The sequence below is a fragment of the Alligator mississippiensis genome, chromosome 9 (genome assembly GCF_030867095.1).
Source record: "Alligator mississippiensis isolate rAllMis1 chromosome 9, rAllMis1, whole genome shotgun sequence".
Classification (NCBI taxonomy): Eukaryota; Metazoa; Chordata; order Crocodylia; family Alligatoridae; genus Alligator; species Alligator mississippiensis.
In genome coordinates, this window is record NC_081832.1 from 36,068,448 (window position 1) to 36,095,200 (window position 26,753).

General features: G+C 44.4%; 1 protein-coding gene across 10 annotated transcripts in view; it reads right to left on the bottom strand.

Moving 5' to 3' along the window:
- RALGAPB (Ral GTPase activating protein non-catalytic subunit beta) overlaps nt 1–26,753 on the bottom strand; it is a 233,060-nt gene that overhangs the window by 70,838 nt on the left and 135,469 nt on the right. For 7 of the 10 annotated variants that reach the window (XM_059733294.1, XM_059733297.1, XM_059733290.1 and 4 more), the window contains 7 exons: nt 25,597–25,779; nt 24,392–24,543; nt 21,737–21,924; nt 11,670–11,776; nt 8,671–8,826; nt 5,946–6,155; nt 4,457–4,615 (listed from right to left, as the gene is read on the bottom strand). In XM_059733294.1, coding sequence (XP_059589277.1) covers nt 4,457–4,615; nt 5,946–6,155; nt 8,671–8,826; nt 11,670–11,776; nt 21,737–21,924; nt 24,392–24,543; nt 25,597–25,779 — 1,155 coding nt within the window. The remainder of the gene's footprint in view (nt 1–4,456; nt 4,616–5,945; nt 6,156–8,670; nt 8,827–11,669; nt 11,777–21,736; nt 21,925–24,391; nt 24,544–25,596; nt 25,780–26,753) is intronic. The other 3 variants (XM_059733289.1, XM_059733293.1, XM_059733292.1) reach the window with 1 other exon arrangement.

Consider the following 26,753-nt stretch of genomic DNA (forward strand, 5'->3'; position numbering starts at 1 on the left):
ATCCTCCCCCTCTATGCAACACTGGTCAGGCTGCAGTTGGAATACTGCATCCAGTTCTGGGCACTGCACTTCAGGAGGGATGTGGACAGCATTGAGAGGGTTCAGAGGAGGGCCACCCGCATGAACAGGGGGCAGCAGGGCAGGCCCTACGAGGAGAGGCTAAGGGACCTGAACCTGTTCAGCCTCCACAAGAGAAGGCTGAGGGGGGATCTAGTAGCCTGTTACAAACTAGTCAGAGGGGACCAGCAGGTATTGGGGGAGTCCCTGTTCCCCCGAGCACTACCAGGAGTGACTAGAAATAACGGTCACAAGCTGGCAGAGGGTAGATTCAGACTAGACATCAGGAGGCGCTACTTCACAGTCGGGGCGGCTAGGATCTGGAACCAACTTCCTAGAGAAGTGGTGCTGGCTCCAACCCTGGGGGTCTTTAAGAGGAGGCTGGATGAACACCTTGCTGGGGTCGTTTGACCCCAGTGCTCTTTCCTGCCATGGCAGAGGGTCGGACTTGATGATCTGTCAAGGTTCCTTCCGACCCTACAAACTATGAAACTATGAAATGCCCATTCATACCAAATGAATGAATAAATGGCTTTAAGTGAACTGGCCTGCACTTAGCACTGCCACTTTCCAGGAAACAAATGCCACTCATTTTTCTATGATTACGAGGTCTTGTATCCTTGTGGTCTGACACTGCAGCTATGGGCCTAACTACAAATAGATTTTCAGGAAATTGGCCTTCTTCATCCAGAATTTCTACTGACACAACTGATCAGCCCACATCTGCAACAATAAGCCTTTCCTACCAATCCATGTTGGATAAGGTTCTTGTATAGAGAAGCAGAGTCAAGTCCAAATTAATGGGCACCTAAGTGGGACCTTTAAGATCCATACGGGAATGAGACAAGCGTGCCCCCTGTCACCACTACTATTTGTGTAGCATGGGACCATTAGCGTAAAGAATAAGAAAAGACAAGGTCACAAGCAGAGTAAACATACTGGGAGGGGGAGAGGTAAAATGCATATTATACATGGATGGTATAAATGTAGTAGTTAGAGAGAAACTTTTGATGGAAAGGGTGCTGAAGCATGCATCAGAATATGGAGAAGTGACAGGGACTAAACTAAATAGATCAAAAAGTACCATAAAGAGCAGTGGGGAACTGGATGGACTTGGATATGTTGGGTTTTCAAATAAGAAAGAAAAATCAGAGTGCTAAGGAGCCCAATGAACACTGAGATAAGGGGACATCAAGGCTACAGCAGATATTTTGGTTATGATCCAGAAGGACACTCTCCTTTGCTGGAAAAAGTGGCAGTATTTAAGGCTGTGCTACTGTCAAATATTCTATAAAGGAATTTTATTTCCACCAATGTGGTGGCAGATAGCAAAAGTACAGAAGGAAAAGTGTGTGCTCTCCTGGAATGCCAAAAGAGATAGGTTGGCTAGAGCTGAACTGTACAAAGCAAGAGATAGAGGGATAGGGGCAGCTGGGTTTGGGATTGTTCATCTATGCAAAATATGTAAGCACAGTACGCAAGGTGGTAACAGAGGGAGAGGGAAAAGCAGTGTGTATCCCCCGATTTCACACAGCTACAATTCTGAGGAAATGGGGAGTATATCAGACCTTTTCAAAGAGTCCACGGGAGTGGCAACCGCTGACTTATTACATCAAAATGGAAGGATTCATGCAGAGGTATAAGATAGGGAAGGTAGGGCTGGAGGTCCTGAAGGATCATAAGAAATTGATGAAAGCAGTAGCAAAGAAACAAGATGGCACCAGTGGGAAACTTCACAGAAGAACAAGTGAAGAAGGTATGGGGAGCGAGGGTGAGTAAACAACTAAAAGGCAAACAGTCTGAACAAGTGTGGATGGCTGTAGGAAATATCTTGCCAGTAAGAGAAGTGCAACAAAGAAGGGACTTGACGAGCTCATCAAGGTGTTCAAGGGAGATGTATGGGGCAAAAGAAGTGGTGGTATGTGTGTTTTGGGAGTATTCATGTACAAAAAGGGTGTGGGAAAAGATCCACCACTCTGACTGTCACCAAAATAAACCTGCCATTAGCATAGGAGATGGTAGTATATGGACTCATAACAAAGGGACTGAAGGAGATATTATTAAGGACTTTATTAACATATGTTAAAACTAATTTATGGAAAGTAAGAAACCTCTGGGTTTTTAAGGGGGTGGCTTTCACTGAAAGTGTAGGTTGATAAGTGTGTTTTTAATAAAACTTGTAAAAACAATGTTCCCATCAGTATATTCAGCACCAGGGAGGGTGTTGCAGCTTGCTCTGGCCTCTCTAAGTACCGGCTTGGTATTGCAGTACCTCCAGGCCTGGTGCTCGTTCTCTCATTAAGGAAGCAACTGCCTGTTTTTTTCAGGAGCTGCACAGAAAAAAATGTTTAGTATGTTTGCCTAATATGGGCTATGTGGCAGCAGTTTAATGATGGACAATGGATTTAATGAGGCTTCTTTGTCTGCATATGTAAGATGAGGAACCATTTTCCCTCCATGCTGATTAAGCAATAAAGCTCATCTTATGTTTGAGTAACTACAGTAAATTGGAAACTTCTGGGGACCCACCAGAAAACCTTTCACCCAAGGGCTGTAACAGGTACCCTACACACTGCACTGTGGACAAGAGGACTTCCAAGGATCCTTGGATACCAGTGCCTTCAGCTGTTTGTGTAGCTTGTGATAAGCCCCAACTTGTGCAAACACTCATATTCATAATAACTGAACACTGCCTGTACAACTATAAACAACTATCACAATACAAAGCTCTTGTCCTGAGCTTGGACAGTCATAACTATATGTTTGTTCCTATCTTTAGTTATCTAAATGTTGCTGCAGCTGATAAAAAGAATCACTCACATATGTACACTATGTTTCCACAATAAAGTCCTGTAGGATGCATTTAAGTTCAGACTTTCAGAACTGTGTATGCATTTCTAGATATAGCAATGATCATGTAACTGTATGAAAACAGACGGTTAGGCAGATTCCTATGTATGTGGGGGGTTTTTTAAGTTAAGCATTCTAACATTATTACAAATCACTAGGCAAGCAAATATGCATACAACTCAGCAGATTTTTTTTAAACAACTTGGACTTTCCATACATACTTTCTAGAAAACAGAACTGTCACTAGAAAATAAAACTAGTACTTTACATAGTTTATACTAAAAACATTTTCTTCTTAGTACAGGCATAACTGTATTAACATATGTTTTTTCATAAATGTCCTACTTCATGTACTCATTATACAGATGCCTAACCAATATGTTTCTTATGGAACCTCTCTCTTTACACCTCTCATAAGCTAAATTTAAAGGAGTATTGGATACACTACTATAATTTTTTTAATCTACATGAGGTCATACACAGACATTGTTGAGGAAGTAAGGTAAAAGCTGATTTTCCTTAAGTTAACACAGAAACATATTTTTCCAATTCCTAGACTTTTAAACTGTATTAAAGAGTTTGGATTGGTTGCACTCTCAACTAAAATCCATTACAAATATTAAAAAAATATATATTTTAGAGAATGTATTATAAACCTACCCAGTACACATGCCAGCACATAATGCCATATGCTCACATGTTATCCTAGTATGTTACTACAGTGTGGTTTCCTGGATTCAATTCATATCAATGATTTTCAAGAATTCTATTGCATACATACTGCATTGTGTTGCACAGTAGAGTAAGATGCTTTATGTGTTTATGATACATTTGAAACAACTCTGTAAGAGTTTATGAATTGTGTATGAATTGGTAACTGGTAGGTTTACCTTATACATATATTTATCTAATTCAGTAACAGGACTGTTAGGAAATGCAGGCATAAAAGTAACTGTCCCTTGACAAACCCTTAGTTTAATGTAGCCCTACTAACTCCTGTTGAGCCAATCAAATCAGTTTAACCAGGCTCAGGAAAACAGGAGAACAACAGAATTTGGATTAAAAGAGAATCCCAGGAAAGCCTACAAGACTAAAGAAGGAGGATGGTTAGACTCTCTAAGTTATACAGACACATGTTTAAAAACCATTTATCTTCTGGTAAGCTTTGTTTCTAACGTTAAAGAATACTCTGCTTTCAAAAGCTGTTTTGGTGTCACGAGCTCCCAAAGGAAAGAACCACAACTGATGTACAAAGTACTGTCACTTATGAGACAACCCAAGAGCAGATGAATCATGGAATTCCACTTTCCAGAAAAAGATATGACAAGACGCTTAAACCCCAAAAGTCTGCAGCCAGAGACACGTTTTCTGTTAAGAAAAGTGAGACACAGAAGGTAAATGATTCATTTTCTGGAGATCACATAGCAAATCAGTGCAGAGCCAAGAATTCTGTGTCCCAGTCCTCTACTCCTGTCAGCATCCTGCTGCGTTTACATATTATTCTGCAAAGATGTTTCTACACTAGTTAGTATGCCAACCTTTCACTTACCTCTTGGCTTGTTTTCTGGCCTGCCTTCATGTAGAAAATGAAAACAGTATCAAAAGGACGACATGGCAGCAGATCCAAGTAGCCAAGGTCATCAAAAAACCCAGGAAGAGTAGATTCAAGTGCAATCAGGTGGGGAGGTAGACGACTGTTAGCAGGTTCCTACCCAGTACACAAAGAGCTTTGTTTTTAACTATTAAAAAACCCTTTTCATTAATAATGTTCTTTCTTGGTTTCATAATATTTATTTTTAAAATAAGCCCCCCAAAATGAATGCAATTTATTTCTAGATAAGATCAGAACAATAACTTAATTTCTAACACAAAATAACTTAGGGATATCAGACTGTGATATCACAGAAGTCATGGTTCACATTAATTTGCTAAGACGCTTCTGATATTTGTGATGTCGCAATTTTTTGTACAGTTTCTCCAATGAAACTTGAAATACCTCAGCTATTTCTTTGAAAAAATAGGAATGTTTGATTTTTTTTTTAATGCTTTCACCTAAAGCCATATTAGTGAGGAAGCCAAAATGTACATGTATGGATTACTGCAGCTCTGTTTCATGTGGAATACAAGAACTGATTTACATAACATTATTACAGAAACATTTAGGATAAGTGACTATGGTATCCAGCTGAAACTGCTGGGATAATTGCAAGTAAATGATATGTAATTACCCCAATTTATGGGGTATTTGCAAAACCAGCTTGTAGCTTCTTCATCAGGAGCTTTCATTCAAAGCTTGAAGCATGAGCCTTCCACATCCCTAGCTTCCAAAATGCTAAGTTGAGGTGTTCACATCTAAAAAGTTTGCTGGATGTGTTAACTTGCATCTAAAAAGACAACAGCTATCTACCAAAGACAAATCCTCCATTCAGTAGTGTAATTAAAGGGAAGACAACACAGGCACCAGTCCTGGTGCTGACCCTGGGAAAGGCGAATAAATAGAAGTGTCTGTGCTGCAGGATCAAATGCTGTCATGCTGCTGGCAGCACAGCTAGTGACACTGCCCTGTGCAGCACCGCTATCCAGGGTGATCAGACATCATCAGCATCTTTACACATGCTCTGGGGTGTGGGAAAGGACAGCATTTTAATTAGAGTGGCTCTCAGGAGTCACTCTAATTAAAACACCCGCAGCATCTCATGTATTCAGCATTCCACACTTCAAAATGGTAGCGGGGGCACTTTAACTAAAGCTTGTTCAATGAGATTTAGGTAAAGCACCCCTGCTGCCAGTTTGAAATGCAAGGATGCTAAATTCATGTGATGCTAAGGCTGCTGGACCATTCTAATTAGATTAATCGAATCTGTTCCAATGCATTCTAATTGGAATGCATCAGAGCAGGTATTGGGCATGTGTATAAGCGTCCATAGTTACACCTCTGCTTCCAAACCCCAAAATCATAAAGTCTGTGTTGTCCAGATTTTTTTTTTTTTTTTTTTGGGATACTGAGGTCATTTCTACAATACAAAGTATACAGTCACCTTCAGTGCCTCCAGTGACAGAAATCCAAAGTGTGACAGGAATAGGCGTGCTGTCTGGAACTCCTGTGCAGGAGGTAGAGGTTTGCACTCAGTGACTGGGTCAGGGAAGCTCTTCTTGCGCCACTCCTCTTCACTCTTCTGGTCTATGGAAGTCTCATAAAAAATCTGTTGGGCCATGCCGTTCCTCAGCTTCTCATGTCGTTCTTCCAACTAAAAGACATTTCATTTATATGGAATGCTCATTCCAGTAACAATTCTTTAAAAGTATCTCAGAGGACTTCCTAACTACATCACACCGAAGTAAACCACAAGACCTGACAGCTCCTGTTACTCTCTCACACACCCAAATCATTTCCTAAAGGACTCCTAATGAGTGCTACAGGCACTCTGGATAAGGGTCAATCACCTGACCTGAAATTCCCTAATCGATACCTTGTTTGCATCACAGTTGTTGCAAACATAACATGCTCAGGATTAACTTTGGCAGCAGCAAGTTTTCCACTCTCCCAAGGCAGCAAGCACAGCATCCTTTCCACTTCTTCAGAAAACAAGTCATTGCTTCATGGGTTACAAACAGACATGTTCCTTGTCACGGGAGATTCTCGAAGGGCAAAGCACGAGTGTTCAGATGTCCTTGTCGCTTGTCATAGGACAAAGCCCCCAAAGGATTTGCATGATAAGAGGTACTAACAGTTTGACCCACAATATCATCAAGGAATAAGTAAACTAGTCAATCCTCTATGCATCCCACAATGCACAACTTCAACTCCAATCCTGGACCATTCAGAGGTGTCAGGCTCCTGATGACTGCCACTACCTACTAACTGCCCTGCACAGTGACTTCCCAAACATTTCATGCTCACCATGCACTCAAGATCTGAGTCACCATGCATCACAGCCTGAACGCAGCATTCAATGAACCAACCTCAAACACCACAAACTCCTGGGACCTCCATCCACCTATGCAGCTGTCTGTCAGGGAGGTCACTGGATCCATCCACCACCGATCGAGGCAAGATTGTATTTCTAAACCCCCATACACCCAGTCATCTTCCCTCTGCCCTGGCCCTCTTAATCAGAGTGCACCATCATGAACAAGCACCAGGGAAGAAGTACTGAATCTCACCGTCTATGGTGAGATTGAGAAATAGTGGGTGCTTTGGTGAAGCTGCCAAAACAAGGTGGTCTATGAATGGATTGCAAAGAAAATGACAGCTTGAGGACATAACCATGACTGGGCCCAGTGCTAGTCCAAGTGCAAGATACTGAGGTAGCAGTTTGCGAGGACATAGGACAGCAACTGTGTGTTGGGCACATGCAGAGTCATGTGAACCCATAAGGAATTTACCTGTATCTTCATAGTCAACAACATGGTCACGTCTGAAAACACAGTGGACACAGTGGTCTGTTCCCTCAGAGAGAGATGAGAACTCCAGTGCAACCACAGTTGAAGACACACAGCCCTTGCAGGCCAGCGCAGCAACCTGGGAGATAAGCCAGACTGGGGTCTCAAATCCATCCTGCTGAGATGAGCAGACTCTGAAATGGACCTGGGCTCAGATGAGGGCCTGGAGTGTCTTGCCCTCCCTACCCTTCATGTTCAGCATTCCAGCCAGCCCTCTCCCAAAAGTGACTCAAGTGTCCCAGAAGACCTAGCCCACACCAAAACAAATTCCACTTCTGAGGATTGGCAGCCCACTGTTACAGTTGGGTAGACAGACGTCAAACAAAAAAGGGGTGGTGGGAAAGAAGCCAGAGCATTCTGGAATCTCAATGGTTTGCTGGGTGGTTTAACTATGGACCCCTTCCCCTCTGCCACCCACAGAATTGCAGCTTGAATCTGTGCTCAAGCCACGTGGCTGCATTAGGGGATTGCCCTGCCTAGCTCCCACCCAGTCCAATAGTGGTAAAAGCTCCTGGTCACAGTCAGTGGTGGCAGCACAAATGCAGCAAAAATAGAGTGGGTGATCAGGGGTGCAAGCTGCACAGTGAATTGTACCAAAGTCTCTCCCACAAAAATGTCACCACTCACAATTTGAACAACCAATGGGCCCTTTGCGTGGCACTAGAAGATTCAGGGGAATCAATGGGTGACTGGTGCCGCCTTAGTCAGGGTGGGTATGTGCCCCCCCACAGCGACCAGTAAGGGGGGGGGGGGGGAGTTGTCCCTGTGGCCAATCTTGCTGACTGGGGGGGTCCCCTGCGGTCAATCACTGCAGCTGCTTCCAGAAGTGCACCCCCTACACATCACCACTGGGGGAAACTCACGAACATTTGGCCAGCACCAGGCATGATGGGATGCGTGCTCCCTCCAGCCACCTGCTGGAAGTGCAGTGGTGCATTCAGCCACTCTGGTACTGACTAGTAGGGTGACTTGTAGACATACTGATGCTAGGACTTCTCCATTCCAGAAGTCACAGCACAACCAGTCCTGCAATAAATGAAACTTCTGTTTACAGCCATGGTACAATGGAGTGCCAGGATTAAAGATTAAAAAAGTGCTACTCTGTAGTTCCTAACAAGCTAATAATAGGTAGGGTCATGTCACAAATGCTGCCATCATCTCTGGACAGTTCATAGGCCTAATTATTCCGGAATGAGTCCAGGTCCACCGTAACATAAATATAACCTTCTAAAGAAAGCATGAGTGTTACAGGCACTGTACAGCGTGAAATTCACCAGACAGGCAAACACAGGAAAAAAATCTAGATTATAAACCTCTTACTTCCTCATTAACAATTTCGTGGAGGTCTGGAATGCTTAAGTCAGCTTTTACAAATGGAATTTTGTCCACCTCTTCAGGAAAGGGTCGGTGCTTCACGGTGTATTTGAGCCCAACGTTGTTTTTAGGAGTTGGTCGTGGTTCTGGTATGAACATCTGCTAGGAAGAGAACAATTTGACATCAAACACTTCACATTATTGGCATAATACAAAGGCACAACATTATACAAATAATTATTTCTAACATAAATGTTACAAATTCATAATCTGTAAGAAAGCATTCAGAAAACTGAATATTTAGACAATTATTTTAACATTTTTTAGAATTATATTTAATATTGCCTATACTTTTAAAATCTTTAATTTTTTTAAATATATTCAAGCCCTATTTATAAAGGTAGTTCCAGTTAGCATACCCATAAACCCTGTTTTAATCTAATTCTGTGCCATTGTGAATTTTAGTACCGTTAAAAATCCCCACAAATTAAATAGTAGCTACAAGTTTGTTGCTTTACTTTGTTTTCAGATCACATGAATTCTAAAGAGAGCTAAGTTTATTTCTGGTAGAATTTTCTATTTGGTCCCCAATGAATTGGGACAAGCAAAAGGAAAGAGTGTTTCATGTCAGACTGAGGAATGTTGCATACTATTAATTTTTACTACATTTTGCTCTAGGGAGTACTACTGGTTCCTCACAACCATCAGATCATCCAAAACCACTATCAAGAGGGTAGCAATAAAATTAAGATACTATTAAAGGTTTTCATGGAGCATAAGCCATTGGTGATGATTATTTTTTTTCAGCATGAATGCTGTTTATGTAGTTCTTTTCAAAAGTCAAAAAGGTATTTCTTTAGAAACAGAAAAACACTAAATGTAAAAGGTGACAATGACTTTATATGTGGAATGGCTTCCATTAACAACAAATGGTATGCTTGTATGCATACCAGCCCAGTCGCTGGCTTCTTTACTTTTCATTCCATCCAGGAAGAGCACACCAACTGCTGAAACTTCCTCAGCCTGACGAAGGGTTTTTGAACCCGAAAGCTTGCTTAATAACTATTCTCCAACTATTTGGGTTGGTCTAATAAAAGATATCAGATTCACCCAAGGAATTTTGTCTGCCATTAACAACAAAATGCATTTTACACGCAAAGGAAGACTCTTCCCTTTAGGGCAGGAGTTGGCAACCTAGGCCGTGAGCTGGATATGGCCTGCAGAACCACTGGATCTGGCCTACAGCACAGGAGCTTCAGAGGCAGGAGGCTTTACCCACACCTGTGCCACACCCTGGCTAGGCAGCGGGAGTTTTAGCATGCTGTGCCGTAGATGGGCAATGGAGAGAAGGGGTGGCAACCAGGTCCTAGTAACAGTTTGCCTTGGATCTAAGCTGAGTCATTCAGGCCCTCTGTGGAAAACACTACCAACCCCTGGCTTTAGAGCATGGTCATACTAAGGAAAAGATAAGGGGAAAATGGAAGTGCAACTTAATGTATGTTAAACTGATCCACTGTTCAGTCTGACCACTCAGTCCTGAGGTAAGTAGAAACTAAATTGGTAATGCAGCAGCTGTTTCATTTAGGTATAAACTGCCCTCTTCTAGCTTCTACTTAGAAACCAGTTATAAAGGTATTCCATATGTTCCAGCTCTAACTTTATAACTGGTTGGGCATTTTTAAGGCATGATAGTTAATTTGCATGTGTAGTTGGTTTAAATTAATTGCACAATTAACTAGGCAATCGCACAATGCATGTAACATGCAGAGGGGGCCTGGTCTAGGTCCCAATCTAGATGTAAAGGGGGCATTGTCTGGGAGGGAAGATGGCATGGCCCTTCCCTGATCTAGACACAGGGGGAGGGACATGGCCCAGCCCCATGGTGGGAAGCAGGTGTGGCTCGGTCCTAACCCAGCCCTGTAGGGGTGGTAGGGGGGTTGTGGCCTGGCCCCAATCCAGGGGGGGAGGAAGAAGAGCCATGGCCCAGCCCTGTGGGGGAAAGGGGGTGTAGCCCGGTCCTTACCCAGCCTTGCGGGGGGGGGGGGGGGGGGGGGGGGGGGGGGGGGCATGGCCAGGCCCCAACCCAGCCCTGCAGGGAGGTAAGGGGGTGTGGCCAAGTCCTGATGCAGACACAGAACGTGAAGGAGGAGGTGGAATGGGCCTGGCTCCAACCAACTGTTTGGGGCTTGGACTTTGGGAATTTGGCAAGAAGGAGGGTTGCCATATTAAGGCGGACCAGATATGATGGTTTTGTGGGCTAGATTTGGCTTGTGGGCCAGAGATTGAGGGCCCTTGATATAGTATATATTTTTTGTCCCAACATTATTCTTTATCTTAAATAGTTCTTCTCTATTACTGATATATACATATACATATATACACACCCACCGACAATGTATGTTACAGAGCAATCTCTCTCTCAACCTTCATTTTGCTGTTTCTAATCTCTTTTCATATGACAGACAAAGCATTTTCTGATCATCCTAATAACCCTTCTCTGCACTGTTTCCAGTTTGAATTCATGTTTCTTCAACATGGGTGACCAGACTTTACACGCTACTTTAGATGAAGTCTTGTACGATGGCATTAATACCTCCCTAATTTTAATCAGAAATGTCTCACCGGATGCATCCTAGGATCACCTCCACTAAAAACTCACTCATGTCTAAATATTAAAGCACAAACAGCTGCATGCCTAATACTTTTATTTCTCTGTGTGTGTGCACATGCACACACACACACACACACACAAAACAAAAGCAAAAAGAAGAAGTATGTGTTACCTTTGCATGTGGAAACAAACAATGCTTTCATCCACTATGAATATTTTAATACATATTATAAAAAGTTTTTAAAGAATCACCAGAGGTGTGTAAGGTCACCCATAGTTTAGGGTGCAATTTCAACCTTACATATAAATCACTAGTTCTGTGGGTTTATTTCATTAAAATAATGACATTTTTGCAGAGTCTCTCTAAGATTTTTCTGTGGGCTTTGACAAAAACCTTTTGATTTGCTTTGGCTCCTCTTGGTAAAAGGCAAAGCTGCTGGGCCCATGCAAATCTTCCAGACGTCCCACGAACCAAAGTTGTGACAGAGGGAATAGAGTCATCTGCAGAATACACAGGAAAAAGAAATATTTTAACATATTATCCAATAATTCAATACTACATTCAAACACCTAAGTAATTAGTAGTTTAAATAAACGCAGTCAGATCAGATCAAGAAAGTTGTGTACAATTTTTAGGCATAATTCTTTCAATCAGACCCACAACTAGAAAAAATAGGAGATTATCTTCACTTCAGCATGAAACACTGATCTACTAGACCAGGGGTGGGCAAAATACGGCCCACAGACCAGATCTGGCCCGCCAGGCACTTTCATCCAGCCCATGGCACCCCCCAATGAATTGTGTTATGCCCAGACCTTCTGCCCATGGCAGCGCTCTCCAGCACACCCCTCCCACACCACACACACACCCCTCACCGCCCCCCCAGCATTGGCTGCAAGAGAGAATAGTGTGTTCCAGAGCCATACCCCACAAATACCACACAACTCCCCAACATAACCTATGCTCCCCTACACAGCCACATTCCCTCAAATTCCATACCCACCACACCCCCATACTTCTCACATACCCCATGCCCCACCATACACACACCACAACCTCCCACCTACCACCCCCCTACCATATACCCACACACCCAACCACACTCCCCACACAATATAAAAGACTAAGAATTTATTTTTGTGTTATGCAGTCACCTCTGTATACAGTACATAAAACACAAATCATGACAAAAATATTTCTTGTAATAAAATTAAAATATGTTATTTTAAAATATGCTCTTCCTCCACACCATGCTGTAACAGAGAGCCTCTCAGAGCTGGGTCTCAGTGCTAGCCACCCCCTGTCCCCGAACTAACCACCTTCCTGCCTTGCCTTGATAATACAAATATGAACATTGATACTAAGGCAGACGGCTGCCCATTGCTCGCCTTGTCGACAAGGGCCTCTGAACATGCTCCCCTTACATGAGTCTCATGTCTCTCAGATGTTTCTCAACTACTTGGCACTGGGACCCAAGCTCCAGAGTCTCACGTGGGCCTCTTACTCCCCACCAGAGCTCGTGGTCCCAGCACTCTCATGGTGGACTCTCTCTTACATACTTTTGCCCCTTCACTGGGCCACTTCTCACTCTCAGCCTCTCACTGGGCCACGTCTCACTCTTAGCCTAGCACCCGGCCTTCCACCCGGAGGCACACACCGGGCCTCATACTCAGCCTAGCACTTGGCCTCCCTTCTGTGGGGCACATACCAGGACTTCTCACTGGAGCTCCACTCAGCTCCCTACTGCAACCTCAGGTCTCTTGATGAGCCTCAGCCCTGCCTCAGGACTCTTAAGAGCCTGGGTTCTCCCTGCAGAATCTCTAACCCACCAGGGATATGAAGCTAAGGTTAGGAGGCACCCCATACTCGCCTTTCACTGGGGAAGGTGCCTGGCCTAGCATTTCTGGGGAGCTATCCCACCAAAGGTAGCTCCATCAGGCCTTCGTTCCCCAGCAGGGTGCAGTCTTCTGTTATGTCCAGGACACTGAGGTCTCCTCCTTCCCCATAGCCTCACCCTTATCTCCAAGCTGTTTCAGGAGCAGCTTCTCAGCCTGATGTTTTCTCCTCCGCTCTCTCAGCAGCACTCTGTTGGCCCAACTTACGTACCTGGGCCCTAAAATTGCTGCTCTAATCAGGCACCTGGCTCCTGCCTGCTTTCTGCCCTTAAACTGGCAGGCTTTACCCAAAGGTGCACAGCTACAGTGTTTGACTTTTAGCGTATGATTTGTATTTTTCTGGTTCTAAGGTGGCAACTCCCCTCCCAAAAGGAGTATTTCCAGGGGGCAAGGCAAAGGATTTCTGTTGGCAAAGGTCAGGGGTTAGGGGCACCTGTCAAGGGGAGGGGCTATCCACGCAGCCCTAGACAGCTTACCAGCCCTTGTTAAGTGGCCCTCTGCCTGAAATAATTGCTGCCCCTGTACTAGACTCTCTCATGTGCAAGTAGAGATCTACCCTATTTCCTTACCCCTGTTTGATCACTGAGAGTTAACCAGTTTCAGCCCAACTGCAATTTTTCACATACGCCAGAAAGTGGAAAAAAAAATGATGCACCACTAAATGGCTACTGGTGCTTCAGAAGTGCACCAAAGGGATACACACAGGCAAATTCATACGTTTACATTCTGTATAGGCCTCAGTACAAATACAAACAACAGGAAAACACAATATGGATTTGAATAGTCTACCAGCCAGGAATTTAATGCTGTTGAAATTTATAATTTAGAACAGAAGGAACATTACTCCCATACAAGTAAGTAGTGAGTAAGCTGACATTATTAAACTACCCTACATATTTCCTTTTCTAGTACTTTATACACAACGCGTGGCTTTGATCCAGAGGATGGAAGCAAAGTAAAAAAGAAGAAAGGAGCATGCTGTAAACTTGGGACTCCAACTCAAACAAAGTCTGAATCTGTGAAACTTATAACAAGCTGTATCACTCTGGAATTGGGCTCATCAGCCACAAATGGATTAATCGGGTATCTGACTAGACCTCTTATGTGTACACTATGATCCAGAGGATCGAAGGACGCCTAGAGACAATGTACCAGAATTTCAGAAATACAAGAAAAATATGACTGTCGCAGGGCACCCCGGTGCTCCTGTTCCTAGAGAGGGGAAAGCTGCCAGGGAGAGAGCCCTGGCAGAGCCTAATGAGCGCAGCTGCAGGTTGCCAGGGCAACTGATAAGAGTCAGCTGGCCAGAAGGGGGCAGGGCCTGGCCCTTATAAAGCCCAGGGCTGAGACCAGGCTGGCAGTTCCCTGCCAGCAGCCAGAGAGGCAGGAGCTCGGGGCTAAGATGCGAGGACTGCTCGAGCAGGCTGAAGGATGGTGGCTCTGTGGTGCAGGAGCTATGTTGTTGCAGCCAGGCGGCCTTGAGTTAAGTTACAGCCAGGAGGCTTGTGTTTTGTTTGGTTAGTGTGTGTATTACAACCGGAGGCTTGGGTGAGGCTGTAGGGGTTGGAGGAGGCCTCATAGGGACCCCAGAGGGGTGGGGCCCCAGCGCCAGGGAGGGCGCAGTTTAGCGCCAAGAGGGCGCATTATTCTCAAAGGGACCCCATAGGGGTGGGGTGCCCCAGTGCCAGTGAGGGCGCAGTCTAGCACCAGGAGGACGCATTATTCTCACAGCGTCAGTGAAGATGCAGCTTACACGCCAGTGCAGGTGCAACTGGCAGTGAGGATTGCAACCAGTGGGTTGCAGGTGCAACCAGTGGGTTGCGGACGGGAAACACAGACCCCAGGTTGTGTGCGGGGTACGTAGACCCCAGCCCCAGAGAGAGGGGCGATTTTATCAAGAAGCCCGAGGTGGGCATGGAGAGCCCCAAAGAGGGGGAGCGCCATATTGGTCTATTGAGAAGCCCGAGGTGGGCGCACTGAGCCCCGGAGAGGGGGAGCGCCATATTAAGAAGCCCAGGACGGGCGTAGCAGATGCCAGCAAGGGCGTCACTTGCGGGGTGCATGGACCCCAGCCCCAGGGAGGGGCGATTACTGAGAAGCCCTAGAGCAGGGCGATATTGAGAAGCCCTAGAGCAGGGCGATATTTAAGAAGCCCAGAACAGGCGTGGCGGACCCGGTAATAGGCCTGCACTGCAGGGAAACCCAGGACAGGGGCAGGGTGCCACGGGGGACCCCGACGAAAGGGGTTAGTGGCACAGCGCCCCAGGAGAAGGGTAAGGTTCTGTGGTTGTCCCCGGCAAAAGGGGATAGCAGCGCGGTGAGCCCATACCAGAGAGGGTAGTAGGGTGGTGGGCCCAAAAGACCGGTGGCCAGAGAGGACATCGCAGAGGGGACTACCGTATTGTAGAGAAGGCCCAAGAGTGGGCGTAGGTGCATTGTGACAGGACAACGTCTTTCCCATCAGCGAGGCTTGGGGCATGGTATTAGGGGTAGTAGGAGCCACGCATAGCCCACAAGGCTAGGGTGTCCGGGGAACACCCACCATATCGGGAGACCCCCAGGGGGTCCAGGAACACACGGGGACAGAGGTCCCGAGTAGCCGTGCCCAGGGAGTCATAGGCAGCCTCCCAATTATATATACAAACATCAAAGACGTGGCGGGAGAGAATAAGAGGGTGCCTTGGGCCGGCCTTGACACGGAGCGAGGGACCTCGAGGAGATCACGGCCCTCCCGCCGTGACAATGACTTATATGTGCAAACCAAAAAACAACATGTAAAATGGCCAAATTTCACTATCTGCCTGTGAGATTACCTAATTCACTTGCACATTACAATAACTCAGCTTGTAGATTTAAAAAAACAGATTTACAAGCTCATTTTTGAAAAAACAAACAAACAGTCTCAGTTTGATCTAAATCCATTCAACATTAGCCATTTATATGAAAAAGGAATGGCTAATCTGGCTTCAGATTCCAATAGTTTTGTGGGAATCCTCAATGCTACATTCAGGAAGCACTGGACAAGAGAAAGAGAGGAATAGAAGACATGTTCACTTGTTAAAGCACATTCTATTCTAAAACAGTCAAGAGAATGCATCTGTTCATGTAAAAGTACTCAGCTATGGAGCAAGCTGCAAACTGGGGTATGGAACAACTCCAGGGAACAAAATGCTCTTGATTTCAGTTAAGAGCGCTCAAATGAAGTTTTTGAAGTGCTAGGAACATTTTGGGGCACCATATTCTTCTTTGCTGGAAAAGATAATGTGCCCATTGTTGGTAGGCACAGCATCCATCTAAGAGATGGCTGCCAGGTACTCAGGGACACTGGGAAGGCCCACACTCAAGAAGTCATAACACGACGTTAATGACCTTCCATTTATGGGCCAGCACCAAAACACTGCTGCCTCAGAGTGAAATTTCCCCATGCACCTTAGTTTTCAGGAGGTACATGGACCCCAAATGAAAAATAGCTGCGGAATAGGTGGCGTGCCTGACAGCATTAAATCATGCAGGCAGACACACCACTTCTGCTTTAACTTTTCTGGGTTTGGTAGCTACTGCTACCAGGTAGAACTGCCCCGCTCCTCAGTTTCTGGAAAGCACATGGAACCTGAATGAGAAGCAGCTCCTGCAGCTGCACCTTAGTGCTGGAAAAAAGTGCAGCCCTTGGTCTGGTCTCACACTTGCTTCCTGGAAACAGGCACAAAGGACACTTCCACCTGATGGTGGCACTGATGACAGCAGCAGCAGTAGCAGCAGCAATCCCCAGCAGTAGCAATCTCCAGCCTGCCATGCTGCTTCCAACACCAGGTGAAACTGTCTCATGTGCCTCTTAAATTCTCAAGAAAAAACAGTCCTCAAAACTATCTGATAAAGCATAGGAGACCAGTTACAAAGTTGCAGTATTGATTGCTAAACAAATCAAAGGTCATACTAGGCAAGACAATGATACTTCCAAGGAACAAAGTAGGGTAAGGATTTTGAAAAGGATACTGGCAACATTCTGCTGTCCAATCATACTGTCAGAAGAGTTATACACAACATCTCAGAGAATATTAAATAAAGTGAAAAAGTTAAAATGGCTACTACTTTCATTTTTCAGGTGGAAGAATCCACAGATTTAAGTGGAAAATGCCAATTCTTAGCTTTTATTTGTTTTTTTGATGATGGAATAAGAAGAATGCAATTCTTTTGCTGTAAAGAACTCAACTGTTTCCTTCGTTGAGAGGATCTTCTAGTGAAAACTATAAGCCATGAATTAAAAACTGTTCTTGATCAAGTTGTAAACATGGTCAATTACATTAAAATTAGGCCACTGAAGTATCATGCTTTTTCAAGATTGAGCGAGAGAATGGAATATGAACATACTAGTTTCATGGTGCACACAGAAATAAGATACAGTAGTAACAAGGGGCAAGGCTTTTGTCCTGAGTTTACAAGTTGAAGGAGGAAATTTTAACACACACACACACACACACACACACACACACACACACACACACACACACACAGAGTCTCTCTCAAGTGCTTACTTGACTTCTGTGATTTATGGAGCAGTGACAACTGGTGGTCTGAACAACTAAACTAGCATATCTTGTGTCGCACAGCACTGAGGTGCACTGCTCCTAAGAAGGAAAAAACTGCTAGGGAAGAAGCCCTAGCAGTGAGGGACAAGCCCAGCTGCAGGTTGCCAGGGCAACCAGAGGGGGCAGGGCCTGGCTCCCATATAAGGCCTAGTTCCCATATAAAGCCCAAGGGCTGAGGCCAGGCTGGCAGTTCCCTGCCAGCAGCTAAGGAGGAAGGAGCTCTCTCTCACAGAAGAGAGGAGAAGCCTGAATGCAGGAGCAGCGTCTGACACTGCTGCGGGATGAAGTATCCCCAGTAGGTTTGAACGTGGTTATAGCTGGGCGGCTTCCGTTTATATTATAGCCCAGGGGCTTGTGTTGTGTTACTGTTTAATACTGGTGGTTTGAGTGAGACTATTAGGGGTTGGAGAAGGTCTCATAGGGGACCCACAGCAGTGTGGGGACCCCAGCACCAGTGAGGGCACAGCAGTCGGGATGCACTGACCCCAGCCCCAGAGAAGGGGGCAGCACTGTTGTGGAGAAGCCCCGGAGAAGGGGGCAGAGCAAGACAGGGCCACGCAGGGCCCAGAGAGGACAAGGGGGCCGAATTATAATAGGACCCGGACAGAACAACGTCTATTCCATCTGTGAGGCCTGGGGCGTGGTAAAGGGATGGTTGGAGCCATGCATAGCCCATAAGGCTAGGGTGCCCCTACAGCACCCATTGCAGAATGGGACCCACGAAGGGTCCGGGAAACCACGGGGTCTTAGTGTCCATCAAGATGTGACCAAGAGGGTGTAAAAGGCAGCCTCACAAATATATTGTGTCATCAAAGATGTGGCGGGCGAGAATTTGAGGGTGTCCTTGGGCCAACTTGGCACGGGAAGGGGGCCTTGAGGAGATCACAGCCCTCCTGCAGGACCCCGCATCGTGACACTTGTCAACAAATTTCTGTATTTAAATAAAGTGAATACCAGCATGCAAGGTCCAAATGAGAATATTTTAACTCCTTCTGCTAAACTTTGCACCCTGATAGATGAGATATGGATCTGAAAGGCACTAGGTAATGTCAGAGAGCTAGAAATGTTTCTTCTCACAGCTGCATCAAACAACAGAGAAGTGCTGCCACTGATATTGGATCACTTGAAAATTCTAGAAGAGAAGATTCAAAAATACTTCCCAATTTGGATGTTGCAGAATACAGCTGAGTGAGAAACCCATTTACTGAAACTTCAAGAAACAGGAACAAGAACTGGCGGATATATGTAAAGATCAGACCCTGAGACTGAAATGTCATGAAGTACCGCTGCATCATTTCTGGGTTCAGCTAACCAAACAATAATCCAACATTAAAAAAAAAAGTTGTAAAAATCTTGCTGCAGTTTTCAATATGGTACTTATGTGAGCTGGGGGCTCCTGCTTTAATGAATATAAAAAACAAGAAGAGAGAGACTTCTTTCAGTGGAAAAGGAACCAAGAGTGTGCATTTTAACTTGCCACAAATTCAAGATATTTGTAAGAACTGCCAGGCTCAGTTGGCCCATACATTATAATAGTGTTATGTTATAGTTATTCACGTGGGGGGGGGGTCCAGTTTGATTAAAATAAGGTGTTTCCAGTCATTTTTCTACACTGTAATAAATAGTTTTGTTTTTGAAATAGGGTTCCACTTAATTCCAAAAAGTTATGGAGGGTGCCTTGAGTCCCACAAGATTGGCAACCACTGGTGTAAAGGGCTGTGCCACTCCCTTTGTCCAGGTTTTGCTCAGATCAATCAGGACTGCCTTACGTGAGATGTCTGCTTACAGCCAAGGTGATTTTCAGTAAGTATTTGTCTACCTCTAAAGCAAGACTGTCCAGCTTCTAAGCAGCTAGGGGCTGCATGCCATGTGGGCCTCGCCAATACTGACTACTGGGCCTGCCCCTGGGCCAAATGACAAGCGAAGCCGCCCTTCACCGCACCATTGGCAACGCGTTGGGGGGTGCACGCGGGTGCATATGCATTCCCTGGAACCTCCAGTCGTGAAACTGGAAGTGCTGGCGGAAGTGCACTTTCAGTTTCTGCTGGCTCAGCAATCACCCACTAGGTGACCCTCTGCCCTGGACTGCCCCCCACCCCCAGACTCGGGAGGCACCAGTTGCCCATGCACTGCACTGTGACAGCCCTCTCACCTCCCCTCTGCTGCAATGTGCCATGTGTGAACTCTGGCCCCCTAGCTCACTGCACCGCAGGCTCTCTGGGCTCTGCAGGTCATGTTGCCCTACCCTCAGGCAGGAGCAGGAAATGGAAGCCTAAAAAAAAAAAAACTTAGAAAATGAATATTTATCTGCCCCTGTCAAAGATGACAAGAGCCAGGGGCAGTAGGACCCAGGGGGAGCCTCTGGCAGAACTAGGCAGACACAGCAAGTTGGCCCCTGCTGCAGCCATTTCCCCACTTCCCCTGCCCACCAGCTGGCTGGCAGCTCCAGCACCATGCAGTTCCCAGCTGCAGCAGTAGGACTCCAGGAGCAGCTGGGACATGATGCCAAAGGAGCAAGCAGTAGGGCAGGGGGACGGAGAAGTAGCAGAAGGGCAGCAGTGGCAGATGAGGGGAAGTAGCAGCGAGTGGGAGCACGAGGTTGTGTCGGTGCCCCAAGGCAAGGAGCAGCAGGAGCGTGGTGCCCGGGCCTGGAGGAGCGCTGTCAGGAGCTCTACCTGCTGCAGGTGGGGGGCAGGCCATAGGCAAACCCTCCCCCCCCCACCCAAGCCACAACTCTCCCCAGCCACTCTCCCCCCATATACAGAACTCCACAAAACCCACAACCCCCCATGCTTATCCATCCCCCCAATCCCACACACCCTCTCCCACACACCCACAAACCTATACCCACCCACCCACAATATGAAAGAGTTAGACTTCGTTTTAAGCTATAATACTATCATCTCTACGTATACTACACACAATCATGTAAATCAGGACAAAAATATATTTTTAAATGAAATTAATGAATGTTGTAGTACACTTTTGACTTAGAATATAATTTGGCATTTTTCTGGTTCCAAGATGGCAAACCCCCTTGCTGAAAGGAGTCCTTCTGGGGGGCAAGGGGAGGGACTTCTGGTGGCAAATGTCAGGGGTTAGGGGATCCAGTCCCAAGATGGCAACCAAGGGGTGGGGCACCTATCAAGGGGTGGGGCTACCCATGCGGCCCTTGATGGCTTGCCAAAACTCTGTAAGCAGCCCTCTGTCCAAAATAATTGCCTGCCCCTGAGTTAGGCTACCACTGCCCCCATCATTCTGACAGGAGCCCATAGCTGCAGCTTAATCCCTTATGGGCTGCAAGTTGGACAGCCCTTCTCCAAAACACCAGTTTTACTCTTAACTCTCTTCTTCTTCAAAAGGTACATAGGGCTGCTAGAAGCCTGTTTTATACCTCTGTTATCAGTTGAGCCCACTGATAAAGTGCAATGGTTCACAGGAAGGCTATTACAACTGCAAAACAATTACAGTCATTACATCTGCAGGCTGCTAGCACCAACACAACATTTAATAATAAATGGAGAACTAAAATGAGTAAAAGCAACTATACAATTTTAAAACTACATACAGCCATCACTGGTTAAAGCCAAATTCCTATACCCTGACAAACATTTTTAAAATTAATCCTTTTATACAGTGGGATGTTTTACTTTTTAACATGTTCTAAAATGTTATTACTACAGTATTACTCCTCCAACTGTATTTACAATGCAGTCATATAAAGGACATGTGATCTCATTAACTGGAGTGTAGCTGTTGGGAAAGTCTGGCAGAGTTTACACACACTGGCATAACAGTGACACTGTTGACCTTATTCTTGCAATTTTATGCAGAGTTGCACACTTCAGTTGTACATACATAGAACAGTTAAGACTTCAGCGTGCAAAAAGCAAAAGGCTGTTTTACCAAATGAACTCATTTTGCAGATATATTACAAAGAGTTTTAATCTTCAAGACCAAGACAAAATGTTTAACTTACTCCGTTCATTCCCTAGAGGCTGCTCCAACATTGCAAGGATGACACTATTATCCAAAACAAAGTAGCGAAAGCTGTGTTTGTTTATAGTAGGCAGACCAGAACATTTAATTAAGGTGGTTTCATTCACCAAGCTGCAAGGAGAGGCAGGGCCACTGGGTGAAGGAAATGCTCCAAGTAACTGCATAATGCTGCAAAATCAGAGAAAGACTCAGCTGAAAAAGATGCACCTCCACATACATCTGAGATGGGAACTTATGTACTTGTTTGTTCTCTTTGCATCTCAGACATACCCATATTTTCTCACATACCACATACCCAAATAAGACCCACACCACCTTTGGGAAAAACAGAATTTCTAGTTATGGCCACAAAGAATAGGGACAGAGCCTAGTCTTCAGCTCATTCATCTTCCCTTTCTTACTTAGGCAAAAGCTAATTTTAACACTTTCACAGCTAAACTGTCAGCAGTTCTTGGATGCTCAGTCAAAAACTGAAACTATAGCTACTGTTGAGAATTAGACTCCATGGGTGGACTCAGAACTTTTAAAAGAACTAAAAACAGTCTGCAGGATTGTGAAACAGGAGAATAAAGACTAGGAGTAGCAAAATAGTTGAACAAAGGATAGCTTAATTAGTGGAACATAGAGGCCATTAAAAAGAGAGTGCCTTTATCACCTGTTAATTGAAGAATAATTAGTAGGAATTAGATAGATTATAATGACATATGAAGCAATTCAACTCCCTCAGAACTACCTGAAGACAATTGCCACTCTTGCTGCCAGGCAGTTGGTCTTAAACTTTGTGTGGATCAGGAAATCCAAAGCAAGGTAGGTGCGACTGCACCACTGCACCAGCTCATTCTCCCTTCTCCCCACCCCTCAGATCTGACCCTGCTGAACTCCACCCCTCCCTCCATGCAGCTCCTGGAGGGAAGAGAAGGGAAAAAAGCAACAGCCATGTTATGTGTCTCCAGGCTTTTATTTTGGGCAGAAAGTCAGCTTTGCCACTGAAAATATGTATCCCAATTTTGGAAGACTAAGATTTAAGAAAAAGAGCATATGATATGTGAACAGCGGTGTAGGTTGTAGCCATGTTGGTCTAAGGACATAGGCAGACAAGGTTCTTTGGGTGAATCTGATATCTTTTATTAGACCAACTTAAATAGTTGGAAAACAATTATTAAGCAAGCTTTCAGGTTCAACAACCCTTCATCAGTCTAAGGAAGTTTCAGCACTTGGTGTGTGCTCTTCCTGGATGGAATGAAAAGTAAAGCAGCCAGAGGCTGGGCTGGTATGCATACCAGACAGGCAGTCAGTGAAAATGTAGACTACCTGTCTGGTATGCATACCAGCCCAGCCTCTGGCTTCTTTACTTTTCATTCCATCCAGGAAGAGCACACACCAACTGCAGAAACTTCCTTAGCCTGATGAAGGGTTTTTGAACCTGAAAGCTTGCTTAATAATTGTTTTCCAACTATTTAAGTTGGTCTAATAAAAGATATCAGATTCACCCAAAGAACCTTGTCTGCCTATGATATGTGAATAAATACAGTAGTAATTACCATAACAGAATAGATCAATGATCCATAAGATCCTGCCTCCAACAGCAACCATTAACTTAAAGTTTCAGAGGATCATGCAAACAACACCACAAGAAAATAAAGAGCGTGAGAACTGGGAAAGTTTCTTCTGAATCAGGAAGTTAGCAGTTCAGGTATGACTTTATGCACAAAAGTTCTTATTGTTTATATTTTAAATCCTTTTTTATATAACAATGAATGCTATTATCTTGAGACCTTTATTTTAGAAGCCTTTCTTGAATTCCAAGAAGCAATAGCACGTGCTTCTGCTATGACTGATTTGGTGTTTCTTTGAGTAGATTACCTAGAAGAATCATTGTGAGCCTAGTCTTTCAAGCATGCTGCTGTTTGTGGGAATGTGGGCTTCAGATATTTCGCAAATTATAAACTTTGTGGAACAAACACTACATAGTCATACAAAACATGCCACAGTGGAACTCCTTCATGTTATGGAAAAATAATTATTAATAATTATTTGAAACAGTGCAGGAATCTCTGTCTCAGCTATCATCCTTCCTCATAGCAAGGAGCAGCAATGCCTCCTATTTAAATTCCAGAAGTTTTTTGCCCAAAAGCAGTGACTGAGAATAATCTTGACTGCTATGGGTCACCTACCTGACTTCTACCCTAGAAGTTTGCACTTTAAGTTCTGACCTGAAGAAAAGGTCAACACCAGACCTTGCAACTTTAACAGGGCTTTTCTTCCCTCTCAAGCAATTACTTTAGGTACCCAGAAAAAAACATTTAAGAGCTTATGCTAGTACAGAATACAAAATAAAGACTCTTAGGCCTTCTGAATTCTAGTAAATAGTTATGTCTTAGTAATTACATGAAGTCATTTTTCAATTCATATAAAATATTATAACATTTTGCTATGAAGTGGAATGAGAACAAAAGGAAAATATTGCTTTTATAATTACTTCCAAGGGTAGGAAGTAAAAAGTTTGTTTATATACCCCACCTTGTCCAGTCTACCAAGACAGCCTACACACCCATTAAATGGTGTTCTAGTATTCAATTTTCCCCTGTAGTAATACCCCGTCAAACAGTTAACAACATTTTGATGAATTCCATACCATGTTAATGTAGCTTCAGCTGCATCCTTCACCCTCATGGATGCAGGATTTGGCTCTTTATCTCCTTTGTATTTGACCTCTTGTTCACTGTTTTTGGATTTACTTCCTGAGATACCCAATTCCACAATCTCCAACACTTCTTTTAAACAGTCCTAAAGGGCAAAGGGACAAATAGTTAAAAGCAAATCACTCATATCCAGTTCTCCTAAGGAATTTAGTGTGACAATGATGTGTTGTCAATTCAAATTACGCACCGTCAACAGTACAAGCTTGTTGCTAAGGTACATTTGAGGCACATCCCAAAATAAGGAGACTGTCCCAACAGCATATATGCATGCAATGTCAGTGGTCTGGAACTCAAGCACTTTGAGCCAATGGGTCAACATGGAGACATGGTACCATGCCACTCCATGGTAAAGGAGCATGGTGCATATGGATGCTACCAAGTGCTACATTCTCCAAATGGTTACCTCAATCTTTCATGCAATATCTGGATCTGGAGCAGGAGAAAGGGAGCAAGGAGTGGCCAAGGCATTGGTCATAATGTGATTTCTTTGTAAACTAAAAGAACATTTTATTAAATAGTACAAGCAGTCCAAACCCTCTGTGTTTTAAGGGAACTTAGGAATAGTGCTTTATAAATAGGAGGTAGGGAGGATTCCTTATCTGGCACCCTTTGGATCAGGGTTGGTTCTAAGACTGTGGTTTGGTCACGTACCCTCCCCTCCTCTTCCCAAATCCCTGGTGACACAGCACTTCCAATTTACCCTATTTCCTGTTTGTAAAGCAATGATTCTCAAAAAGGGTGATGCAGCATCCTCAGGTGCTGCCAGATCCTTTGAATTGTGCCACATGGTGTGAGGAGATATACAGAAAAGCCCAGGCTCAAGCTCATCCTTGCCTGGCCAGTCCAAAACCACCACAGCCCAACCCCACTGCAAGGAGGTAAGAGCTGTAATACATAAATTAGTTTTTGAAATTGAGTGCCATTCAATTCATAAATGTTATGGAGAGGTGCCTCAAGTCCAAAAAGGTTGAGAACCACAGCTCTATAGTGTCTGCAATTTCCCTGTAAGAACTGAAATAGTGGAATAAAAGTACCAAAGCTAGCAAAAGCTAGCAAAAAAAAAATCAAAAAAAATCAGAAACGTAGTTTTTGATGTTAACTTCTCTCTATTGAACAGGAACAGCACCAATTCTCTTACCTTCTCATCCAGCATATCAGGGTGTTCAGTGAGCCAGACACAGAGGCACTGAAATGCTGCAACTATCATAGAGTGAAGATCTCGTGAGTGGAGTGGGGCTGGACGGCTGCACTGGTACACAATATAGCTACATACTGAACTAATAGCTCTCTTCCTGTCAGATGAATCAACAACAACCTTCACCTAAATAAAGCAAGCAGCAGAGAGCAGAGACAATATCAGCTAATGATTTCTTCAAGAATGCTTTCAAAGAAAATGTAACTTGTTTTAATGCTTCTTAATATGATGCTATGAAAAGACAAAGAAACAGGTCAGCACTGCTCTCCAATAAACTTGAAAACATTGTAAAACAGGTACAGTGACAATATACAAACATCATGGCAAGACAACTGTACATGAATTTTAATATACCATGAAAGAACTAAGGGCACCATTTAGTTCACAGGGATCATCTTGGAAGCTGAATTCATGTTTGATCTCCTTTATTTTAGAATCAATGGGGGAGGTTCTCCTCTTATTCCAGTAGCTAAACCAGTCCACTTATTTGGATTTTTGGCATCACCAAACAAAGCAGCATATTCAGCACTGGCACAAGTTACCCTTTTATGTAACTTTAACCATGGCATTCTAACACAAAATGGCAACTTCCTCATAGAGGAGGAAATGAAAAGAAAACAGTCTGCAGAGGTCATTATTTCACTGAATACTTTGCTGCTTCTGCTAACTGGCTTCTTCCCAAATCAGCAGAGGCAAATTTTCAGTTGTATGCAAATGGATAGCAACTTGTCCTTTGTGGGAATCCCCCTGGACCTAAAACCTTGGAGATTAATGAGTAGTACTACAAACTGACAAAGACTGTGGCAATAGAGAACTACTGGATTTCTCTCTCCTGACCTCCCAAACTCTTTTCCTCTAACCACAAAGTTGCTGCAGTCAACCATAACTGGATTTCCATGCTTCATACAATTCAGCTACACATTAGAAGTTTCAAGTTACATAGGAAAACTGTCTAGTGCAGATCAGGGGTGTCAAACACATGGGCCCCACAGGACAGATCTAGCACACTGGGTGATAAGCTGGCCAGAGAATTTGGGGGCATGGCTGTGGGGTGCAGGGCCTGTCACTGCGGCCCCACTGGACATGGCCCTCAGCAGCAG